General features: G+C 57.9%; 2 protein-coding genes across 2 annotated transcripts; one reads left to right on the top strand and one right to left on the bottom strand.

The window, feature by feature from the left end:
• Positions 1-1,275: 1,275 nt before the first annotated feature.
• Positions 1,276-2,997, bottom strand: LOC129511609 (uncharacterized). Its single transcript, XM_055328440.1, has one exon. It carries the CDS (start codon positions 2,995-2,997, stop codon positions 1,276-1,278), a length of 1,722 nt encoding a protein of 573 aa, XP_055184415.1.
• A 4,374-nt stretch (positions 2,998-7,371) lies between these two features.
• LRRC10 (leucine rich repeat containing 10) lies at positions 7,372-12,114 on the top strand. The gene has a single exon (XM_055328722.1). It carries the CDS (start codon positions 7,471-7,473, stop codon positions 8,308-8,310), a length of 840 nt encoding a protein of 279 aa, XP_055184697.1. The 5' UTR covers positions 7,372-7,470; the 3' UTR covers positions 8,311-12,114.
• The last annotated feature ends 312 nt before the right edge of the window (positions 12,115-12,426 follow it).

Below are 12,426 nucleotides of genomic sequence, written 5' to 3'. Positions count from 1 at the left end.
CCTGTGCCTCCCCTCTGGGCCTCTTCCCCGCACCACTTCCCGGGAGCGCAGGGGGGTGGGGGCGGCGGGGCTCGGGTTCCCAAAGAATCAGGCTGAAGAAGTAGGACCACGGCCGTGGAGCTGAAACAGGGTGTTGGGAGCCCCCCGCTGCACCAGGCATGCCCCCCCCCAGCTCCTGGACTGTGGGGACCCAAGGGGGTCTCAGGAGCGGACCGGAGAAGCTGGTGCTTTGGGGAGGACCCTCGGACTCCAAGCGGTGGTTCTTAACCTACGGATCCAGCAATATGTTTCCCTTTCATTTATTTATTGTTTAAAGATTTTATGTATTTATTCGTGAGAGACCCAGAGAGAGAGACGCGGGCGGAGGGAGGAGCAGGTGCCTGCGGGGACCCCGACGGGGACTGGATCCCGGGACCCCGGCTCACGCCCAGACGCCCAAGGGCTGCCCCCTGTTAACACTTTAACAACAAACAGGCCCCAAGCAGCAGGTACCAACCGATTTACCCCCGTTGAGGCCCCAGAAAGGTGAGTCTGGGCCCCCCCTCTCGAGGCCATGGGGGCCGCAGAGTGGGTAAGTCCCGCGGGGTGCAGCTGCCCCGGGGTCCCCGCTGTGTCCGGCCGGCCTGGCCGTGACGCCCTGGCGGCCCCCTTGCTGCTGGCGCCTGGCAGAGACACCCCGAAGCCGCGTGTCCCAGGCCAGACCCCGTGGGGCAAGCCCGAGGGAGGGGGTCCCCCCGTCGGCCATCGCCTAGGCCTGGACCAAGGACAGCCAAGGCCACCGGCCCGGCCCCTGCAAACACCTGCTGCCTCCACTGTGCCCCGCTGCGCCCCCTGCGGGCCGTCCAGGGCCTCCGCCCCGCGGGCTGCGCCTCGGGGGGCCACACGCAGAAGGGCCCGACTGGGTGGCAGGAGCCACCGTGGGGACAGGACGGGCTGCCCAACGAGCCACGGCCCCCAGCCTGAAGTCTCCCTGTCAGTGTGTCCCGGGCTGCGGGCGCGTGGGAGCGGGCCCCGCGGGGAGCCGGGGCGCAGCCTCCCCCCTCCCCCCGCGCACCCCGAGACCCGCCGAGCCCCCGGGGGACAGAGCGGTCCCTGCGACCGTCGCGCTGGATGGGTCCGGCGTGGGTGCAAGTAGCGCTCACAGGGGCGCCCTCCACTGAACCCGACGGTGGTCCCCAGGGCTCCTGACCCGGTGACTCCACGGGGCCGCGTCACAAGGGGGTAGCGCGGCGGCGTCGGGTCACCTGCACCGCGTGCTCGGCCCACCGGTCGGGCCTACTCCGGCCGGGTCAGCTCCACCTGTGGCCTGTAATGTCCTCGCCCCAAAACGGGCGGTGGCGCGGGTGCGCTGGGTGGAGGGTGCGCGGGGTAGCGGGGTGCGCTGGGTGGAGGGGTGCGCTGGGTGGAGGGTGCGCAGGGTAGCGGGTGCGCACTGGGTGGCGGGGGGCGCTGGGTGGAGGGGGCGCGCGGGGTAGCGGGTGGGCTGGGTGGCGGGGTGCGCTGGGTGGAGGGGGGCGCGGGGTAGTGGGTGGGCTGGGTGGAGGGGGGCGCTGGGTGGAGGGGGGCGCGGGGTAGCGGGTGCGCTGGGTGGAGGGTGGCGCTGGGTGGAGGGGGGCGCGGGGTAGCGGGTGCGCACTGGGTGGAGGGGGGCGCTGGGTGGAGGGGGGCGCGGGGTAGCGGGTGCGCACTGGGTGGAGGGGGGCGCTGGGTGGAGGGGTGCGCGGGGTAGTGGGTGCGCTGGGTGGAGGGGGGCGCGGGGTAGCGGGTGGGCTGGGTGGAGGGGGGCGCTGGGTGGAGGGGGGCGCGGGGTAGCGGGTGTGCTGGGTGGAGGGGTGCGCGGGGTGGCGGGGTGCGCGGGGTGGCGGGGTGCGCGGGGTGGCGGGGTGCGCTGGGTGGAGGGGGGCGCGGGGTAGCGGGTGGGCTGGGTGGAGGGGGGCGCTGGGTGGAGGGGGGCGCGGGGTAGTGGGTGGGCTGGGTGGAGGGGGGCGCTGGGTGGAGGGGGTCGCGGGGTAGCGGGTGCGCTGGGTGGAGGGGGGCGCGGGGTAGCGGGGTGTGCTGGGTGGAGGGGTGCGCTGGGTGGCGGGGGACGCAGGGTAGCGGGGTGCGCTGGGTGGAGGGGGCGCGGGGTAGCGGAGTGCGCTGGGTGGAGGGGTGCGCGGGGTAGCGGCGTGCACTGGGTGGAGGGGGCGCGGGGTAGCGGGTGCGCACTGGGTGGAGGGGGGCGCGGGGTAGCGGGGTGCGCTGGGTGGAGGGGGCGCGGGGTAGTGGGGTGCGCTGGGTGGAGGGGTGCGCGGGGTAGTGGGGTGCACTGGGTGGAGGGGTGCGCGGGGTAGCGGGTGCGCACTGGGTGGAGGGGGGCGCGGGGTAGTGGGGTGCGCTGGGTGGAGGGGGGCGCGGGGTAGTGGGGTGCGCTGGGTGGAGGGGGCGTGGGGTAGTGGGGTGCGCTGGGTGGAGGGGGGCGCGGGGTAGTGGGGTGCGCTGGGTGGAGGGGGCGCGGGTAGGGGTGCGTGGGTGAGGTGGGGGTGCGCTGGGTGGAGGGGTGCGCGGGGTAGCGGTGCGCCTGGTGGAGGGTGCGCGGGTAGCGGGTGCGCATGGGTGGAGGGGTGCGCGGGGTAGCGGGTACGCACTGGGTGGAGGGGGCGCGGGTGCGTGGGTGAGGGGCGGGTGGGTGCGCTGGGTGGAGGGGTGCGCGGGGTAGCGGAGTGCGCTGGGTGGAGGGGGCGGCGGGGTGCGGGTAGCCGGGTGGGTGCGCACTGGGTGGAGGGGGCGCGGGTACGCGGTGGGTGGAGGAGGACGCGGGGTGGCGGGTGCGCTGGGTGGAGGGGGGCGCGGGGTGGCGGGGTGCGCGGGGTGGCGGGGGCGCTGGTTACCCAGAGCGGAGCTGGACTGAGGCGGGAGGCGAAGTCCTTCCAGGCCCGACTCCGCGCCGCACGATCCAGCCCCCCCGACGGGAAGGTCGTTTGCGTCACGACTCTCCCGCGCCCTCGGGCCGGACATGCGCCCCCCAACCCGCCCCCCCTCACCCATCCCGCCTCCCGGCTCCAGAGGCCGAGAGAGCCCAGCAGCCCAACTGGTCCCCGGCGTCGCGGGCCCGCGTCAGCCCCGAGCCCCCCACGGGTTCCGGGCCTCACCCCGGGTGGAGTTAGCGGAGGGTCCGACCCCCCCAGAGCCTCGAAGGCCCTCAAGGCCGAGTGCTGGCGGCGGGAGACGGGAGGTCTGGGCGGGCTGGGGGAAGCGCAGAGGGGCGGCCCGGGCGGGGGGGGGGGGGGGGGACAGGCTCCCCCCCAGAGGACCCAGCACCCTGCGCCCTGGCACTCCCAAAGAGCAGCGGGAACCTGGGGCGCCCGGGGGGCTCCACTGCGGAGACAGAGCACGCACGCAGCACACACATACACATACTCACATGCAGATGTGCACACACACCACACAGCACACACAGGTACACATGCACACATGCAGATGTGCACACGCATGTACACATACACATGCACACATGCATATATGCACACACAGCACACCCATGCACACCACACAGGTACACAGGTACACATGCACACATGTACACATGCATGCACACCACACACATACACATGCAGATATGCACACATGCATGTCACACACACAAAGATGCAGATATGCACGCCACACACAGGTACACATGCAGATATGTGCACACATGCAGATATGCACACACATGCACAGAGCACACATACATGCAAATACCCATATTGTGTACACACACGTGCATACACTACACATAAACACCACACACACGAATATGCATGTACACACACAGATGAGCACATGCATATCCATGTACACACACACACACACACACTTTGCTTCCAGGGAACATTTCGGGGCTGAGGGGAGAGATTCCAGGACAAAGACCCCGAGACTTAGCTCTTTGTAGGACTTAGTGAAAAGGGTAGGAGGGACTCGGTTTCCCGTAACAGCGACCGCAACACCGGGTGATACATGTGTGACAAGACCTCAACGTCGTGGTGCTGCGGTGGAGCGGGAAGGAGAGGCCTCTGTTCCTGGCCTGGCCTTGCACTTGCTCCAAGACCTACAGACTGTTATTATTCAAAGATCTTATGTATTTATTTATTGAACTGATTGATTGATTGAGAGGAGAGCACAGGTTTGTGCAGGGGGAGGGGGAGAGAGACTCTCAAGCAGGTACTTGCCCAGGGCACAGGGGCCGGTGAAGGGCACGGTGGGGGGTTGAGGGCATGGTGGGGGCTGGAGGGCATGGGAGGGGCGGTGGAAGGTACCGGGGGGGGGGGCGCGGTGGAGGGCACGGTGGGGGGTAGAGGGCACGGGGTGGGGCTGCAGGGCCACGGTGGTGGCGGGAACCGCGAGGAACCCGGGTAGCGGGCGCAGCGAGGGTGCAGCGGTCCGGAGCGGTGGGAGCAGCGAGGAGGCGGTGGGTGCGGGCTGCTGAGGCCCCCAGCTCCCACCCCCGGGCCCCGAGGGGCAGGCAGGGGTGCCCCTGGAACCAGCGGCCGGCGGGGACAGGCTGTGTCCCCACCCCCAGCGGTCACTGTGGCTTTTCACAGCCGTCTCCCCAATTTTAGCCCTTGGCCCGACTGAGCCCCGAACCTGGGCGAGGGTCCTTAGGGGTCACAGGGGTCCCGTGATGCCTGTTAGAGTCACGGACGTCTGCGGCTAGAGACCACGTGGTCTTCCCAGTGAATTGGGGGGTCACGCGGGCCTAGACATGGCACAGAGCCCCCAGGTCCCTGCTGCCGGCACCCGCGCCCAGTCCCAGGCCCTCGAGGTCCCTGGCAGCCGCCGCTGCCCTGTGGCATCGTGTGCTCCACGAGGTCACCTGTGTGTCCTGTTGGCCTTGGGCTGCCCCCGCCTACAGCGCGGTGGGTGCTCGGCATGTCCTGGAGCCTCGGGGTTCTCACCTGGGACCTGGGGAGGAAACCCATCTGAGGGGTGCCTGGGTGGCTCGGTGGGCCTGCGGCTCCTGATCTTGGCTCAGGTCACGATCTCAGGGTCGTGGATCGAGCCCCGATGGGCTCCACATCCCCTGCTCGCACACACTCTGAGTAAGTACATGCTAGAAAAGAGAGATTTACGTGGCAGGTGTTCTGAGAAGAGCTGGTACACGCAGAGCACCTGGCCCAGTGCTTAGCACCTAGCAAATCAGTTACACTAACCGGCAGTGGTCAGTGTTCTCGGTCTTTCCAGGCACAACCAGGCAGCTGCCTGAGGACCAGCTGTGGTCACCGGGGCCCGGGTGAATATGGAGGCAAAGCCCAGACCCCGGCGCACTGGTTACTAGAGGCTGAATCCACAAAGCAAGGAGGCCCAAGAGAACAGCCTTTGACCTCCGAAGCGCAGGAAGCCCAAGGACGTCCCGCCAGCGGCGGGGACTGGGAGGGAAGCCGGGCAGCGGGCCCGCACCACCTGCCTCGTGCACAGCCCCGCAGAGCGGCTACTCACCGGGGTGCCCAGGTGCCCTTCTGGGCTCCGCTCAGTCTCCCACGAGCACCTGAGCAGTAGAGGCCCTGCAGGAGGCGACGGTGGCCCTGGCTCCCCCAGCACCCCCGCAACCAGCAGAATGGCAGATAGGCTGATGGACTGTTTTGAAACAGGTTTAAAATCAATGTAATTTAAATAAATAAATAAATAAATAAATAAATAAATAAATAAATAAATAAATAAATAAATAAAAATAAATATAAATAAATATAAATAAATATAAATAAATATAAATAAATAAATGAATAAAATAAAATATAATAAAATAAAATAAATAAAATAAAATCAATGTAATTTAGGGCAGCCTGTGTGGCTCAGCGGCTTAGCACCTCCTTCAGCCCAGGGCGTGATCCTGGAGACCCAGGATCCAGTCCCACGTCGGGCTCCCTGAGTGGCACCTGCTTCTCCTCTGCCTGTGTCTCTCATGGATAAATAAATTTTTAAAATCTTTAAAAAAAATAAAATAATGTAACTTAGAAAAAAGCCATTCAAACAGTCCAAGAGGGCACCTGCAGAAGGACGGAAAGGTCAGGATTCCTATCTCCCCCAAACCTTCGGGCAAAGACTCCCCAGAGTTATGTCTCAGAGAGCTTTTACGCATATATGCAGGGATCTGTACCTATTTCTTTCACAGATGGGCTCGTGCCTCCCCGCCCCCGCCCCGACTTCATTCATTTACCCTGAATATCTTCGCATATCAGTCGGTATAGAGTTACCTCCTTCTTTTCAACAACTGCTCTATTTATTCATATTAAGATACTGCGACAGATACAGACGCTCTCAGAGCTGGGTGCCTTAACCGGAGTGAGGTTTATTTCTCATCTATCTAAATCCAGTTGGTGATAACAGGGGACGTGTTCCGATCCTGACGCCTATTCGGGGATCCAGGGTGACTGAGGCCCTGCCGGCTTCAACGTGTGACTTCCACACAGGGGCTTCTAAGGTCACCCTGCGGTGTTGCCATCCGGCAGGCAGACGGGGAGGGAGTGGAGGAAGGCGAGCTTGGTTCTACATGAGCCAGGCCCAGAGGAGATACGTGTCACTTGTGCCCACATCCCACTGGCCAGGACCCTTGTGCCCGAGGCTGGCACCAGGAAATGTCGGGGCCGGACAGCTGCTCCCTACTGCTCGACACTGTGGAAGAGAAACACAAACCTTCGGTTGGCCACTACCCCAGTCTCCGCGCAGACACACCGTAGAAATACATCCTTCAGGAGCCTGGCGTCCCTCTCCTCTCTCTCCTGCTTTTCTCCTTGTCCTTTGTCAAAAGGCAAACTGTGAAACTGTGGAAAACTATTCCCTGGCTGAGAGCACGTGCACTGCTTCAGATCTGCGGGGGAGGAGGGGTGCTATCAAGGGAAAGCCCCTGAAAGATGCGTGCCCGTGACCCCGAGACACGCATGAGGGCCCACGGGTGCTCGCTCTGCCTGTACGAGCAGAGCTGCAGGCACCCGGGGCCCCAGCGGAGGCTGTTTACACTTACGGTGCCTCCGCATAACGGAACACGGGTGGTTAACATAATTGCGTAGATACCTGCAAACACACAAAAATACATCCATACGTTATAAAGGTTAGACTCCCCAGTGGGGTAAACGAATTTTTTAAGATAAACTGATGACTTGGGGGCACAAAGGCTGGGGGATACGCGTGAGCGTGGGCACAGTACTCAGCCCTGGGGAACAGGCCGCTTTCCTCCGTCACACCATCACGTATGGGCCAAATGGTTTATCGTTGGAAAAGAAGTGGTGCTATTTTCAGCTTGAAAGGAACGATCCAAAAAAAAAAAAAAACGTAGATAAAGGCAGCTGGGGCTCAGGTCCCTGAGAGCGAGTACGTGAGGCTGGCCTGGGCGGCCCGGCCCGCGTGTTGCGCCTGTCACCCGGCACTCAGGCGGCTGTCACGAGCACCCCGCGGTGCTGACGGGAGCCGCCCGGTTATAACGGGAGAGGAGGGTGGGCCTCTGCGCGGGCGGCCATGGGCGACGCCCTCAGGGCCCTGGCGGCCTGCGTCCCCGCCGACTGCTGCCGGGGCTCCGGGGCCAGAGACCCGCGGGACATGCCGCCCGACAGGACGGTGGACCTGAGTGGCCGGCAGCTCCGCCGCCTCCCGGTGCACGTGTGCTCCTTCCGGGAGCTGGCCAAGCTCTACCTGAGCGACAACCGCCTCAGCAGCCTGCCCCCCGAGCTGGCGCAGCTGCAGAACCTGCAGATCCTGGCCCTGGATTTCAACGACTTCAAGGCTCTGCCACAAGCGGTGTGTACGCTGCAGCAGCTCTGCATCCTCTACCTGGGCAACAACAAGCTCTGCGGCCTGCCCGCCGAGCTGAGCCGGCTGCAGAGCCTCCGCACCCTGTGGATCGAGGCCAACTGCCTGGGCCGGCTGCCCGACGTGGTGTGCGAGCTGGCGGTCCTCAGGACCCTGCACGCCGGCTCCAACGGCCTGCGCGGCCTGCCGGGCCGGCTGCAGCGCCTGCGGGAGCTGCGGACCATCTGGCTCTCGGGCAACCTGCTCACCGACTTCCCCGCCGTGCTGCTGCACATGCCCTTCCTGGAGGTCATCGACGTGGACAGGAACGGCATCCGTCACTTCCCCAGCCTGGCCCACCTGTCCGGCCTGAAGCTGGTCATCTACGACCACAACCCTTGCAGGAACGCGCCCAGGGTGGCCAAAGGCGTGCGCCGCGTGGGGAGGTGGGCCGAGGAGACGCCGGAGCCCGACCCCAGGAAGGCCAGACGCTACGCCTTGACCCAGGAGGACAGCCAGGAGGGAGAGGCACCTGTCCTGCCGTCTCTGCTGCTTCCTCCCGGCTCCTGATGGGCTTCCGTGTGGGTGAAGGCCAAGGACAGAGGTCCAGGCACCTTCCCGAGACCTCCGTGCAGGGCGCAGGGGCTTGCTCTGGGCCACGGGGGGCCTCTGCCAGCGGGGGGCGGAGGAAAGGCCTCAACTGCACCAAGGAGCAGACGTTTGTGAGCAACAGCTGCGTGCTACGGGGAGCAGAACTTCTCTGCAAGAAAGTTGGCCTGGCCAAACAGGTATTGTGGGACACTGAAGAGCAAGAAGGCCTGGGACGTCTTGTCCTCCACTGTGCAGAAGCGGCAGGTCACGAAGCTCATGACTCTTCAAATAAGGTATTTATTAGGGATTCACTGGAGTTCTGGTGGCCCGGCTCCAGCCCCTCTGCGGGTTATACTGGGTTTCTATGAATGGCCAAATGTGATCTGAAAGTATTATCAATTCGGGCCACGTACGAAGGACGCCTGTACAGTCAGGCTGACGGAGCTTCTGGCCGGCTGTTCAGTGACCGCGGAGAAGACCCTGATGAAAACGCCTCCTGGTGGTCGGGCTGCCACTTGCCACTTGCCGGTGGCACGTGCTGATTTAGCTTGCTCTCCCTCCAGGGCCTGACCCGAGGTCTGCCCTCCACTGCTGTTCCTACAATGCCAGGCGGCCTGAGGAAAGCAGGCCTCGGTGGCAGCGTGGTCCCGCTACGATCAAACCTGCTGTGACCTTCCTGCCTCCGTAGAGCAGAGGCCCCTGCTTCGCGTTAACGAAGCCGAGCTGAACTGAATCCCTTCGTGTAGGGAAACCACATTTCCAGAACCGTATTAGGATAAAGGTAGTAGGTGAAAAAGGTCTACTTGAAACGAGCATCTGGAAATGGGAGTTGTGGGTTGTGGTGTACACAGGGCGCTTCTGCCTCCAGCCTCAAGCCTCCCAAGCTTTGTTGTGATTTGGTTTGATTTTCATAGATTGGGTCTTTTGATGGTCAGTGTAGAGCTTAGATATTTTGGCCATGTTTTTAAATTAACGACCTTTTCCTCTTTCCACAAAAACATCAACCTTCAAGATACTGCTGTCGGCGGGTGATTTAGTAATACAGTCTTTTATGATCTTGGACCTTCCCGCCAGGGACACAAAAAACATGTCATCATAACTAAAACAATGTGTGTGTAGCTTTTATTTATTGTGTGTGTGTGTGTGTGTGTAGCTTTTAGTTACTTTTGCCATAAAAGCATCTTAATCCAGCAAAGTTTGGTTCTAAAATGACACTGTAAGCAGACTATTTTCGCATGCTTTCCTACTATAAATACTTCTTGCTAAACCAGAGGAAGAACAGTTCCTTATCACAATCTCTACTGCTGCCTCCCAGTCAGCGGAGTATCTGCAACCCAGCGATTAGACTGCCAACAGATCCCTTTAATCATGGATGTGATAGGTTGTCAAATAGTTAACTCCTTTAGTAACGACTCCAGATTCCCATTAGGCAGCCAGGATTTATAGTTTCTTTTCGCAAGCCTGACTGGAAAGAAACTGCACTCGGTTGATGCTAGGAACCTTATGCCAACAGAACTGCCTTCTGAGCTGTATCTACACTCAACTTTATAGATAGATCGGACTTTTTCTTTTGACCCTGTCTTCCTCCTCCCAAGATTAATAACGGGTCCACCTTTTCCCACACACCGATAAGCTACAGCCATGAAACAGAGTGAAGCCAACTAAGCTAAGTGGGATGAATCAAATGTCAAATTATAAACATTTGGCACATAGTCAAGGGGTTTTCTAAAATAATATGGCACAAACATTTCTCAAACAATAAAGTGTTCACCACTGACTCTGCTATCCAAAAATGTTTTCACTATAGGATTTCAATGTTTTATTAAGTAACCATGTAAAGCATATTAACATTTGAAAAACCCTGTTTTCCTGAAATTGACATAATTAGAAAGTTAAAAATGGGGGAAATGAAGCACTGAAACCCAAAATGTTATGCAGCAGAGAAAAATCTCTTTCCAATTTTTTAAAAGATTTGAAAGAGAGCATTCGCATACACACGCATGAGGCGGGAGGGGCAGAAAAGAGAATCCTAAGCAGATTCCCTGATGACTGTGGAGCCCAACACAATCCTGAGATCACAACTTTAGTGGAAACCAACAGTTGGACACCCATCTCACTGAGCCACCCAGGCACTAAAATCTGTAACATGGATTTTATGGAAATGAACCAAGTTTTCTTTTGTCCCAAAATGCAACATCATGGGGGTGCCTGGGTGGCTCAACTGGTTAAGTCCTACTCTTAATCTCAGCGTAGGTCTTGATCTCAGGGTAATGAGTTCAAGCTTTGCATTGGAGCCTATTTAAAAAAAAAAAGGAACATCACTAACAGTTTGCAATTTCACATTTAAAATAGCAGGGGTGACGCCTGGGTGGCTCAATCAGTTGAGCATCCAGCTCTTGGTTTCAGCTCAGGTCATGATCTCATGGGTTGAGATGGGGCCTCATGCCAGGGCTCTGCGCTCAGCAAGGCTCTGCTTAAAGATTCTTTCTCCCTCTGCCCCTATCTAAAATAAATAAATCTGAAAAAAAAAAAAAAAGTGGGTTATGCCCTAAAAATCAACTACAAATTTTAGCTAAAAGCACGATATCAACTATACAGTAACTTAGAAGCAGTGTAGTATGATGGCTGAGCCTTCCTAACTATGGGAGTTCAAATCCCAGCTTTGCCATTAACTGGTCATTTATCATCTCTGCGCCTTAGTTTCCTTGTTATTCATCAGTAAAATGGTAAATTTCCACCTCCAAGGGCACTGTTAAGGATTAACCAAGTTACTGTGCAAAATTTGCAAAGAACAGTGCCTGGCAGGTGACAGCTAATATTTACGTAACATGTTCCTTTACTAAGTATTGTACCATGCAGCACAGTACTTCTATTCACAAGCAGAACTCCTTGCCTGAAGGCAAAAATATGAGGACAATGGGACAAAAAGGCCTTTTCTGTCTTGGTAAAATTTTCAGCATCTATGGTCTTGAAGAACTAGAACAACAATGCAGTGAGAAATGTTTCTGGCTTATCCTTAGGGAAAACACACCAACATGATTACCAAGGATTTTTTAATTTCTAAATGAATATACTTTGCCCTTTTGCTCCATTACTTTAGAATCTGCAAAATCACCAAAGTACTTGAAAATGTGAGACTGTTCCTTGACAGTAAACCCATGTACCATGAGAGGCAAGAGTCACAGGACTAAAGACATGGCTGTGTGTCTGCTAGACAGGACTTTCTACCCCTTTGTCACTGTATATATATATACCTTGTAATCTCACCACCGTAGAAGGGGTATTAATGCTATTGAAAAAATTAAGTTTACAGGCTTTTCTTCCTTTCTGGACTACTTCTGGAGAAGAGAACAGGAAGCAGAAATTTACCTTTGGATTATCAGTGTCTACTACAATACTACCAGGTTATCGGATTTTTGGAGATGTGATCATGCACTGAGCCCACAGGATTAGGGGACAGATTGACACTTATGAACACCACTGTCGGTCAGGTACTGCCTTCAGGTCTTGTATAAATCAATTCATATAATCGTTTTAATACCCCTTTGAAAGAGGTGTTAGGTGCTGCTCAATTTAAAAATAAATCTGCCCCCCCCCAATAAATAATAAATCTGATGGGCGCCTGGGTGGCTCAGTTGGTTAAGCATCTGACTCATGGTCTCAGGGTTGAGTTTGAGCACCACACTGGGCTCCACGCCAGGCAATGAGCCTACTAAGAAAAGGAAAGAAAGAAAAACCCGAAATCGTTTGTTCTTATTCATTTTGACAATATGAAATGTTCCATAGTAATTCTATGATTAAAAAAAGTAAAAAAAAAAAAAAAGTCAAGTCCTCTTTACATTTCTGTTGATGTTCTAATACACTGGAGTAGGTACAAAACAAGGCAGACTTTAGAAAAGGACTCTGCACAAGAGTATTCGGTTGACTTTTATCAGTCAAGGTCCTGGCAGGAAAATGCATTCATCCCACAGTTCATAAGGAGAGACCTTAACAGAGGACCTATTACTAGATAAGACTGGGGAGGTGGGGGTGGGGAATCAAGATAGTACCCAGACAACCAGATAGGAATGTTAAGAGCTACAGTCATCACCATGA

Source organism: Nyctereutes procyonoides, unplaced genomic scaffold, assembly GCF_905146905.1.
Source record: "Nyctereutes procyonoides isolate TBG_1078 unplaced genomic scaffold, NYPRO_anot_genome, whole genome shotgun sequence".
NCBI classification, from domain to species: domain Eukaryota; kingdom Metazoa; phylum Chordata; class Mammalia; order Carnivora; family Canidae; genus Nyctereutes; species Nyctereutes procyonoides.
This window is presented reverse-complemented; position numbering and strand designations above follow the sequence as displayed.

Excerpts from the sequence above, each read along its gene's own strand:
- LRRC10 (XM_055328722.1), top strand. The coding sequence starts at position 7,471 with ATGGGCGACGCCCTCAGGGCCCTGGCGGCCTGCGTCCCCGCCGACTGC.
- LOC129511609 (XM_055328440.1), bottom strand. The coding sequence starts at position 2,997 with ATGTCCGGCCCGAGGGCGCGGGAGAGTCGTGACGCAAACGACCTTCCC.